Genomic DNA, 12492 nt, shown 5'->3' on the forward strand with positions numbered 1-12492 from the left:
ATAGGGGGACGTAAGAGAAGTTTTTTATGAGAAATTATGTATTGTTGTTTTATGGTTGTATAATGCTGTTATTCAAACAGTTTATGCACAGAGGTTTGAGCTATGGAAGTTTTTATGTCTTTACAATTAAGACTGAAAGAAGCAAAACACTCTATGAAACGTTACCTGGCTTTTTAGAAGGAATACTTGCGGTTAAAGCAAACTGGAGAGCCTGAAAATATTCCTGTGCATGTGGAAGGGAGGAGTGACACTGATGTATAACTTCTGCTTTTGTACTTTGTAATGAGATTTATGAATTGTATACAGTAATTATCCAAACTTTAATGAGCATTTGTGTCTTCAGGTTCCTCAGTTTTAAATAGGATATGGCTATTTATCTTAGGTTTGGCAACTGCTAGAAGACAATGGCCCTTAAATGGTGATCTCTGCATGGGACTGCAGATTGTATACAGATCATATGGGCTCCATTCCCACTCCATTCAAATCAAGTAATTCGCTGAGAAACCACCGAGGCATATGGATGTAATGATCTGTTAGGCCCTTCCTGCTTCTGCCTCCCGTGATCCCCTAATGATTTATAGTCGCTCCCTCGATGCAGGACTGAGCAGTGGCTATGGGATTTTCCAACGTGGGAATAAATTTCCCATCGGGCTATCTCAGCACATGGCATATTTCCATTCTCAACAGAGATGCTGATGGTAGTACAGGTGCTGATGTAGCTGATTGATGATTAATAGTATCATTTGTCTTCCTGCTTTCCCACAATGCTGAGGATATGTCAGAGAGATCTTTGGTGTGAAACAAAGACAGCCTTTTCTATTCATCCTCGGGAACTGATCTACCATGCTTCCATACAGCATATTGGACCTCTGGTGTAGGATTACTCTATCTTTGGTCTTAAGTTTGATTTTTATTCTGTTTGTAAACATGAGGATTTTAGCCTTTTGAAAACAGCATACTTTAAACCTGGATAAATATCTGGTCCATTTTTTAGTATCCTATTACTATACTATTTACTATAATTGGCACTGCTGAAGGAGACAGAAAGCTTGCATTTAACATCAGCACAGCAAGATTGCTCACTGCTAAAGGCCATAAATAACACATTTGTTAGTTTGTGACATGTTTGTCTGAAGTGTGATTATAGTTATTATGCAGCAGTTTTAAGAAAATGACTCTTTTTGAATTATTCCGATCTCAGTGGATGGACAAAAATGAGAAGCACCTATATTTTCAAAAGAGTATATTTTCCTCAGGTCCACTCTGAGTTGATGATTTGCTATTTTTGGAGATTGTTTGTATACAGACAGGTTAGCAATTGTCTTTGGAAAAAAACCTCTGAATGCTAGGAGTATAAAGCACTGAGTTCAGTCTGTAAACATGTCAGGGCTTGAGTCAGGGCTATTAAATATGGCTTACAAATTTCAGAATTAAGATCAGAATTTGTCTTTCAAGTACAAATTAGGCATACTAGACCCAGAGATCCGATTTATGTACCTCCTTAACCTTGTGTTAACCTCATCTGATTTATGTACCTCCCGAACTTCAGGAGCTTTCTTCTAAATTTAACTTGTTATTTTATTGCACTTCTGCATCTCTGTTTCCTTATATCAAATGTCAAATTTTCCAGCAAAGTCAGAACTGACCCCTCTTTGCTTCCACTGAAGCCAGTCATGAAACTTTTGTTGACTTTATGAAAAGGATTTTATAATGTCATTGCCTGTGAAAGTGGGAGGTTGAACTCTGTGCCCCCAGGAAACCTATTCCAGTCTTGTGATCCTGTGACTTGAGTGGGAACAGACTAAGGCCAGTGTGAGTCCTTTGGCAAATCCAGTCTTAAGCCTTGCCTACCCAAACAAGAACATCTGGAAGCGAGAGGCTCTCTGTATGGGACATATATAATTTTGCAATAAAAGTTACAGAGCTGGCTGGATTCAGAGTTCTGTAATTATCCAATCAAAGCATTTGCCAAAATGTGGTTTGGAAGGTCAGAGCTTAACCTATATATAAACCAGAAATGTCTTCCAGCCCATCAGGTGCACTATGCGTTTTCAGTAAAGCAGTGCCAGTTTGTAGCTGTGTGCCTTGCGTGAACAGTTTCTAGATGAGGGAAGTTTAGATCAGCCATGGAAAGTTCTGTTTTGCCAACGTAATGAAGTGGGTGTGCATGGCTGCAGGCTTTGCTGGATCTGCTGCCAGGAGAAGAGAAGAAGGAAACAACTAATAGCAAAAATCTCTTTCTCAGCTAACTGCTGGCTGGCAATGTCCACAGTGGTGCCATGGATGGCTCTGGGTTAAAGGGCTTTGCTCTGTCATTAAATTAAGCTTTAGTGTTTCTGCATTTGTCTGCATCTGGGGTCAGCTGGACAGAAGATCAGAAAAGGAAAATACCGGAAGTCTCGGTATATAAATCTGATCTGAAATTTTGAATGCTTCATCCAGGACTGAGAACGAAAAAAATCCCCACAAACCCCAAACCAACCCAAAAAACAACCCCATGTGGGTAGTGGGAGGCTGCAAGGGTCACTTCTGTGAGATTTGAGGCAAAGAATAAGGAAAACAAAATGTGTTTTAGGTATGAATGTACAATCTATGGATGTTTGCATCATGAGTGGTTACTCTCTGTGTCTAGCACGGGCTGCAAAGTGCCCATTGTGTCTTATATGTATTTAAAATGTATGTTATTAACTTGACTTTATCCCACATAAAGGGATAAAATAGAAATCTTTTAGTATAGAAGTAGGAAGTTTAGCTTGTGATCAAATGTAGAACACTATATGTACCTAATAATGGCAGTGTTCACTCACAAGCTTACTCTGAGCACCTTCAAAAGATTTTAATAAAGGTAAGCTAGTAAACCTCAGGGAAATAGGTACAGGAGGCCAAATTCAAGTGTTGGAGGTGTAAATCCAATGAATTTATTTTAGTTTTGTGGCATTGTTTTCACTTTCTTTCCTGAGAGAGTAGAATTTAGCTTAGCAAGAATGCTTCTGAACGTTTGACCTGTGGGCAAACAGAGGCATATGAGGATTATGAGACTTGCCCGAGGTCACTCAGTGAGGAGGCAAACTATGGGCAGAGAGTCAGTCTGGTGAAATATCTGCCAAAACCACTGATGCACCCAGACTTGTTGACTTACAATGGAATCCAGACAGGGCTCTTTTTTCAAAGAACCACAGCTAGTAATTTGAAGCTTTGTGACTGAACCTAGAGAGAGTACTTGCTCCCGTAGCAGGACCTCAGTTACTAGTATTGTACACAGTGCAAGATGGCAACATTGCTTTTATGTAAAAACAAAGTTTAAGTCATACTGATAAAAAAAAATCTTTTCTTGTTCATGTTTTCAGAAAAAAAAATTAAGAAATAGTTAAAAACATAAACTGACAATATATAATCTGGAAAAGTAAAACCGGGGGGATCTAGTAGTGCAGGCAGATAATCTCTGGAGAGGATGTAATGGTTAATTCTCCATCACTTACAGAGTTGATTTCTATTTTTAATTTCCACATGACTAAAATCACTGTGTTCCTCTAAAATAATTGAATGGTCAGTGCTTAAGGGGAAGAAAAAATTAAATGCAGTGGGTCTGTTGCACAAGTCAAGCTGTGATTGCAGGGTCATTGCTCCCTTAGTAGTTCAGACTCCCTCTGAATATAGTGCTGATGATGACTTTGCTACTCTGTGATACCAAGTAAACTTGTGGTCTTTAACATATAACAGTGCAATACCAAATTAACCTTCCTTTCTACTTAGCTGGAGACTTTCAGCCTTTATGTCTTAGAAGAGTTGCTCCCAAATATAACAGGAATAGAATGATTTTGAAGTGCTTGAAAAGGACACATGGGACCCAGTGCTGCTTTCTTGCCTCTAGTTCACGGGCGTGAGCTAGGGCTGGGCTGTTTGGGAAGGTATATGGAGTACAGTAGGATGGTTCATCACTCCATCAGATGTTTTCTTCAGCAAGAGTGAGAGTAAAGGAGCTAGCACTAAGGTAACAGCCTTGGCAATGGTAGCACTTCAGTTTTTTTCAGCTTGTCCTCTGGGAGATAACCCATGCCTGAGGTTTACACTTCCTTCAGAAGGATTTATCTTGCAAAAGGAAAGACTTAGCATCAACGTAGAGCCCAGGGTTGTGGCAGTTGCCCTGTGTTGTCATGAATTATTTGGAATAAAATAATTTTGAAATCTAATTTAGTCATTGCTATTCCCTGCCTATTTGCTCAAGGAATGGTGCAACCAGGCTAGTCTGTGGTCTGCTTTGGGTCTTGGGTTCTCATCAACTGGACGAGTATGTCAACACCAGGATTTCCAAGTTGCAAGGAGGGCATGCCAGAGCCCTGATTGTATGAACCCCAGACCTCAGCTTCAGATTTAATGTTGAGTGGTATGGTCACAGTTGTCTTTCTGTAAGGAGGAGAAGGAAGGAAACTTTGGCCATCTTTACAAGTCATTAATTTCTCAGAAGACTAAAAGAAATCTTTAATGAAATGAAAGGTCACAACTTTTGCATCTGTGTGGTAAATGAACTCAAGCAACAGGGCAAGATCTGCTCACCAGGAATAGCAAGACAACAGCTGACTCAGCTCTGTCCTCACCCTACAATTACATGGAGAGGGTAACGCCAACCTCCTGTTTAGGACTCGGTGGCCACAGCAGGGCCCTTTTGCTTTTAAAACATATTGTACTGTTGAAAGGAACTAAAATAATTAAAGGCCCATTCTTTCCCAAGCCTTCTTTTTTGACTCCTGTGTGCAAAATTGAGAGCCTGCAGATATTTTTATCTGTTTGTGTATGAGAAAAGAATGTTTGTGGCATTTTTTCTAAATCCACTGTGAGACAGAAGAATATTTCTTGATTAATACCAGAGTCAGTATGTATGTGTGTATATATATGCTCACACATGTACATGCATGTTTACATGTATATATATGAATATACATGTTTGTATATATGTAATACACATGTGTACATATACATATGTACATATTTGTGTATGTATATATACACATATGAAATAGAGTTAAATCTTAATTATGTAGCAGTTACATGATATAAGAACAGTTCATAGAATTTCATGTAATTCTGTCAACAAAAATCAAATTAAAATGATCAAAATAATCCTTGTGACCTTTAAAAAAAAATTCTGTAAATCTGTGAAAATTGCATGTGCTTCTGTGGAATTTCAGTCGATTGCTTATAAGGGAAGTGAAGACAAAAGATAACATTTGTGAAAACTGTTGTCTCATTTTCACTTAGTCTGTAAGGTCGGGACTTGTTCTCTGTATGTAGATGTGTGCAGGCAACGTAGACATCACCATTTCAGCTACTCACATGGTGTTGCCTGTACAGACAACACGGACATCTGGCTCATGTAATCAGTGGGTTCCTGGGCATGATTTGTCTCATCCTAAAGCAGACATCTAAAACAGGATGGAGATATTGTATAGTAAAACTGTCTGTTCCTCCTGCTAGTACAAGGAGTCTAGTGTAATTAACTCAGATGTAGACATCTACCTTGCAGGTGTCTGAGGTGAAGCCTCCCTTAGGAAACCAGCTCCTGTTTTAGATATAGATGTGGATGTCTGCTGAAGGTTCTGGGAGCGCTCAGTCACAAGCAGGATCCCCACTTGCTTTCCAAGGAGTTAGTGGCTGTACCTGCTCAGGAACTTGTGTGCAAGCATTGTGACCCATGTCCTTTAATGTAATTAGGCCTATCCAGAAACCTTTTATTTAAATCAGTTGGATTTACATGCAAACCTGGATGGAGCTGCTCCAGATTTACCTGAGTATTAACTGAATTACCTGAGGTATTAACTGAATAACTTTGTAAACCTAGTTATACATGACCTCTGAAAATGGGATTGGACCCTCTAGTCAATCAGAGGCCTTTGAATATTGTATTTAGTTTATTCCCTGTTGATGCAAAGGAAGGTGAAAGTCCTTCATTGGGGAGCTCGTCAGTGCTTTTACTTCTATATTATTTTCCTCTGAAGTTTTTACTGATTCCTCTAGTTATATTATTTTTGTATGGTTCATTTTACAGAGTATTTGGATATATGGCAACCCTTAAATGCATCCTCTGTTATCATGGATTCATCCATCTCAAACTTTGAAGTTGTACAAGTTAGTAGAGACATATCCAATGACTTCTCCACTGCCAGAGACTTTTGTCTATCCGGTAAGAAATAGTTATTCATAGCTTTACAGAAAATACGGGCTTGTGAGCCTGAAAAGTCAAAAAACAGCTCCCCCCCCCCCCCCCCCCCTTTTGAAAAGTCAAAAAACAGCCCCCCCCCCCCCCCCTTCTTACATAGATACATTGATTTTACTTATTTTTAAAGACTACCCCGGTGTTTCTGAATTTGAGAGAAGGGACTTGAAATAGTTTATTTAATGAAAGATACAATAGACATAAAATGCCATACAGTGATTTTGTAATTTTGACACCTCTTGGGCGCAGAGATGTCTTGCTTCTCCAAGCATTTTACAACTTGAAGAATATTGTAGTGAATAATTAAAGGGATGATGTCATTATTTTCTAAAGAACAGTTAAGGGAAGCTCATTGAGTGAGACAGATGATAGAGACACCTACCATTATCTAAATTAACCTGTAGCTGTGGTGCATGAGGGCAGGTTAACTGAGAGCTGGGATGAAACAGGGGTTGGGCTGTAGTAACAACAAAGCTTTAATCAATAGCCTGACTAGACAGCAGAGAGTGCTTTAACTTCACATGACTGGCGAATCCTCAGCGCCGCAGAGCGGTAGAAATAAGGAAAAGTTCCCACCTACTGCAGAACATGGTCCTTGGAATGGTCCCACTTTTTGCAGTAGATGGTCCGCGCCTTATGAGGGTGAGCAGTGTAACTTACTGTTTTTTCCTTTTCCTGTAACTGTTTGAAGGACCCTTTTCTAAAGGAAAATTGTTGGATACCCACCTTTGAGTACAAGCTGGGATGAGTGAGAGGATCACTTTTCTTATTCTGAAACCCTTCCCTGGGGCTCCCTGAGGACTGTTGGAATTCAGCTGAGGTCCTCAGTACTTTATTAGAAGATGTTCTTCTTCTCCTAAAACCTGTGATACCAGTTCTTTTGCTGTATTGCTCCATTTTAAAGCCAATATAACCTTTTGTCCTTTGGCTATTTCGGAGAATGTTCTGGGAATCTGAGGACATTTATGTCCCATTATTCTGTTTTAGAGCTACTTCATATCCTTGTTGCTTGACCTGTTGCAAAACCTTTCTTTTAAGCATCTTATCACAATGTTATACAAAATACTTTGAGAATACATTTTTACCTGCTCTTTTTCTTCACGTTTCACCTCACAGCTTGTTCAAAGAACCAGTCATGTACAGTGGTTACACTGGAAATCCAGCCTTCAGCAGTAAGATGCCTTTTCTACCCTGATACACAGATATGCACACATGGCCTGCAAGGGCACAGCTGCCAGGTTTTACTCAAAGAACCAGCTACATATATCTATAGGAGACAAGGTAAGAGCAGGTTAAGGCTGTGGAGAAAGGAACCCAACTGTGGTGGCCTGTGCACAATTCTTGTGAATGGAAGAGTAAGGAAATTCTCACTAGACATGAAGCAGTATGGATGTGTCCTAGGCAATTGTCCATTGCTGTTTCAGTGGAGTTACAGCCAAGTGGGATGGGAAAATGTCCCCAAATACTTTCTATAAAAATGCATGAAATCATAGTGTTACCATCTAGTGTTGAAGCAGGTATAATAAAGGAAGTCTAGTCTATGAAAGACGTTTTGGAAAGTGCAGAATGGTAAATACAAACAAAAAAACAGTAATGAAAGTCCAGCTCCTTCCTTTTCATCTGCAGAAGATGTTTCTCTATGTTCTTCCTTTTAAACTCTGAGAATAATACAAGGAGTGTTGAAAACCCACTGTCAATTGAAAGTCTTAAGGACCGTCTCTGGACAAAACAAACAAAAAACCAAGCAAAAAACCCTAAACCAAGATGAACTAATATTTTAAAGAAGTGAAAATGTTTTAAGAGAGAAATAGAAGTTGTGTAGACAGGTAAAAATTCTATTGTTTGGCTATGTACTTATTTGTGACTGCAGGTTTTGTTGGGTTTTCCCCCTTGATTTTAAAAGAGACTGCTTTCTTTTAGTGTAATACTGATTATTTCTTTTATTAGAAGTAATTAGAAACCAGGTAACAATAAGGGGGAAGGGAAGAAATATTTCATTTTCTCTTCACTGAAATTTCTGTGATGAATTGAGAAATCAGTGAGAACCTTTTAGGTTCAAACTGGAGGAGAGAAAAAGGGGTTTACCATTGTCAAGTGAGGCAAAATCACAGACTGAGACATAAAAGCTAGACTTGTGTGTTTGTATATTTATGTACAGTTTCGGTTTTAGTCACGTGACTTAGAATTTGGTTCCTGCCTATCCAAATACATTGTTTTAGGAGAGAAATAGTATGAGGTATCACTCAGCTCTGTTTTAAAGTAAGATATTATTGAAAAACCTCTTCTTTGGATACACAGGCAACAATTCAGATAATCCTTATATAAAAAAAGAAAAAAAATTGCATCAAACTATAACAACCTAATGTTTCATAATTTTCTGCAAGCAAAAAATAAATTCAGATAGCAATTATGTTTGATCTAAAATGTAGATTCTGGCATAAGTTCTGTGGCAGAAAATGGCAGTATTCACAATAGAGTGTAAGGCAAGAGATGGTGATGAAGGCCCTCTGGTACCCTGCGCTCTTTCATTCCCTTCTCTGGCATGTGGAAGGCACGCATGTGCCTGACTTAAAGTGAGCACTTGCACTGGTGATTCCCACTTCAAGAACAGCAGTCCCTCACAGGACTGTACGGCATTTGGGCATGGGTTGTGCTCATTGCCTTCTGCTGAAGCTCTTCTGTCTCGCATGATGAAACAGCCACTGGAAAGGGGACTGAAGTGCAAGTCTTTCCTGGTGAGAGCCCAAACCAGTGAGCTGCGTGGTTATCTTTGCTCTCTCTGACTCGCTATAAATGTTTAAAGGTTTAATATTATGCTTTTTAGAGCTGGGGCGGGGGGAGTCTGAAAATCTCTGTCCCTTTTTGTAGAAATGCTCAGATTGTATTCTAATGTGATGTCTGATCTGGAAGAAATGTTTGAGTAAGGGTTTGGAAAGTTAAATGTTTGTATCCAGCAGCTAACATCTAGCGTAGCATGAAGTATTTTATAGGAACAGAATAACACAAGTTTATTTGTGTTTCATTTAAAGATGTGAATTAAACACTTAGCAGTTTAAAATTAAGGAAAATGGGATTAATTTTCATTTCTGAAATGGTACTAACTTGAAAAAACAATTTTTTTTTTTTCCTCTGTTCCCCCCAGTAGATTTATTCCTGCCCATTTCTGAATCGGATTTAACCCCATCTGTGAACATCCCGTCCCATGGAAATCTGATGGGCAAATCCCAGGTGATACGCATTGGCTCAGAGTGGAGAAATATCAGCCAGTTCCTGGGGATCCCGTATGCTGCACCTCCCCTCGCGGAGAGGCGCTTCAGTCCTCCAGAGCTGTTTGCTTGGGTGGAAACCTGGAATGCTACTGTGGCTCGGTAAGAAACCCCTTTGATCATCTGCAGAAGCGCTTGTCCATCCAGGTGTATGAAAATAGCTGGAGTGATGACCACGATATTCATGTCCTATCTTGCAAAAGAACCTGCAGGGTACAGATTAATACAAGTTTGGGACTTCGTTTAGCAAAAAGAATAATTTCTCTGTCTATATGTTAATGCATGCAAGCACCTCAAGAAAAAAGGCAGATTCCAGTACATTGCCTTGAATCTATGCATAACTCCCCACCGACTGTCTGCTGTCAATCCATTTTCATTCTGAGTATTTAGACAGGTATTTATAATAATTATACAAATACATTTGGCTCCTGCTGAGCTATAAATTTGTGGAGTATTTAATCAAACAGGGGTGCTTTAACACTGATGTAACCAGAAGCCGTGGGCCTCATATAGAAATTCTCTGCCTAGTAGTGTCTAGGAGATCAAGCTGAAGGACTCAGATAGTCTTTTCTGTCCAAAAACTATTAAAAGGCACATACTTGCTAAATGGCTTGGACAGAAGTACAGAAGTTATAAACATTTTAGGTAATGCCTTAAGAGGAAGCGAGCGCTAGGAACTGTATTAGCAGATGGGCTAAATTTCTCTTAAGTCCCTATATCTAATGTTTCCCGTTTCTCCAGGGCTGTACAGATATCACTGTTCGGTGAGTTTAGGTTGGAGGCGTTCTATGGACATAGCCTTTGTGTGCATGTTTGTGTTTCATTTAGACTTACGATATGAGTCTTAATTTTGTTGCATTGGGGAACCAAAATGACAAATTGTGAATGTGTATTTCTTAAAGAAAAGAGGGTTTGGGTGACACTACTTAGTATATCTGTGCTGTGGAACATGTTGGGACAGTGGATTTCTTTTGAAACAACCCCACAGCAAATAGAAATGCAACGACAACAAGAAACAAGATATGAAAGTGGAGTGTTTTTTATAGGGTCTTTCTCACAGTGCATCCCTGCTCCACATAATGGAAAGCAAACTACAGAGCACACGAAACCCATTTGAGCAAGCCAAGCTGCACACGTACACAGGAAGATGATACACAAGAGCTGGTACCCGACCACGTTCCTATCAATAAAAAGCAGACTGTTTCATGGCAGACATGAGGAGCTGCAGGGAAAAAAAATGACAGAAACAAGAAACAGGAGACTGAAGGTGCAGAACAGTCAAAAGGAGAGAGTCTAGTGGAAAGACTCGGTGAACTTTCTGTAGAGGGAGTTGCAGAAATCAGGGCTGAGAGCTGAAGTTTAGTGACCCAAGAGCTTCCAAGGCAACTAATATAGACCTGAGGTCTATTGAGATCCTGTGTTATCCTTCCAGCCACGGCTGGCCATGCAGTCCTGTTCAACTCCTGGCACCAGGGGTGGTCCTTACATGGTTAGTGATGAACCACAGATCAGCTAGATCTGCCCAAGAGCTTACATGGTTAAGGAAATGATAGATTTTGCAAGGGAGCTGGGAGGATGGCACACTGTAGGCCTGACATGAATCACCACCTGCTTTGGTGGAAACGCACCCTGAGGCTACAGATTTAGAGACCTATCAGCTGTGTGGAAGCTGTTTGGTCCCTCCATTACTCAGGATTTATCTTCAGAGGTTTCTAGCAAAGCCTGTGACAAACCAAGTGAAAAGACATGCAACATTGTCTTAAAGAGTTGAAAGAGCATCTGGCCTTTGGTGGTCTCATCCTTCACGTTGCACCTGAGTTGTGGAGGTGTTAACAGCATAACCACAGTAGCCACGCAGCCTCATGTATGTTGGAGGGATCTGGTGAGATGTGGCTTTTTGTTTCCTCAGGTGCACAGTGATGTTAGGTTAACACACACACCATCAGCTCTTTGTGTCTGCAGCCACAGTGTGGCATCTGCTAGGACTTTGGTAAGAGTCATCTGCCTCTGTGGTCTCTCTTTGAAGACCTGGTGTTGCAATGAGCAGCCGGGCTGAGATTTTCAAAGCAATTTAGAGATGTTAGTTAATCTGCTCCTAACTTTTGAATTCTCAGTGCTTCCTTAGGCCGATGAAGAATTTGGCCATTATCTTCTATTATTCATTTAAGGTTAAAAAAATAATTTTTTGAGCTTAGCACCATGGAGGTGCACTTGGAGAATCAGAGGGACCTCACTCTGTGTGTGTATAGAAAGTGTTGACATCTATATTTTTTAGGATGCTATGTTGGTGTTGCACAATATTTGTATATAAGAAATTCACATTAGCACAGTGACATTACTGACGGAAGAGAAATGTTTATTTATCAGCCTGGACCTGATAAAAGACTTTAAAAAAACCAAACCAAACAAAACCAACCAAAAACCTGTCCAGCTGTTGGAGTCTCCAGCTGTGAACTTGCCTCAGCAGGTGGCAGCCTTTCCCCAGAGTCAGTCCTGGCATGAGGAGTTCCTGGGAGCTGGAGGTGCTGGGAATCTTGATGAATTACTAAAAAAAAAAAGAAAAAAAATAGCACGGGTGATGATTCCTGCTCCCCTGTGCAAACCTGTAAGATTAAAAGCGTTAAACCTGTTGTCCGGGCAGACCTGTTGTCCTGGCCAGGTTCCTACCTGGGAATTTGTATTTTGTCTGCCTAAAATGGCTTTACAAGTTTTGGCTGGAGATGATGTGCTTCTCTACGTCAGTGTGAAAGGTATTGGGTGATATCACCGTCCTAGGAGCCTCCCTTATGGAAAGATTTTGTAGAATTACATTAAAGCTGGTCCTTTTCCTTGTAGTTTTCTATTAAATTCCTCACGCCTTCAGTGTAAAATTTTACAAGGGCATTAAAAATGATAATTTAGAAATAATTCTCTGAGATATTACTGTCTTTTCCATAGCCTCTTTTGGCTTCTTCCCTAGTAACTTGTGATGCTTTTCCATAGCTCATTATGTGATAGAAATATGGCTCTCAGGTA

General features: G+C 40.0%; 1 protein-coding gene across 1 annotated transcript in view; it reads left to right on the forward strand.

The window, feature by feature from the left end:
• TG (thyroglobulin) overlaps positions 1 to 12492 on the forward strand; it is a 166384-nt gene that overhangs the window by 76868 nt on the left and 77024 nt on the right. Inside the window, exons 36-38 of the mRNA XM_009323383.1 lie at positions 6044 to 6178; positions 7328 to 7492; positions 9357 to 9579. Of these exons, the coding sequence (XP_009321658.1) occupies positions 6044 to 6178; positions 7328 to 7492; positions 9357 to 9579 (523 nt within the window). The remainder of the gene's footprint in view (positions 1 to 6043; positions 6179 to 7327; positions 7493 to 9356; positions 9580 to 12492) is intronic.

The sequence above is a fragment of the Pygoscelis adeliae genome, unplaced genomic scaffold, assembly GCF_000699105.1.
Source record: "Pygoscelis adeliae isolate BGI_AS28 unplaced genomic scaffold, ASM69910v1 Scaffold103, whole genome shotgun sequence".
In the NCBI taxonomy this organism is placed as follows: Eukaryota; Metazoa; Chordata; class Aves; order Sphenisciformes; family Spheniscidae; genus Pygoscelis; species Pygoscelis adeliae.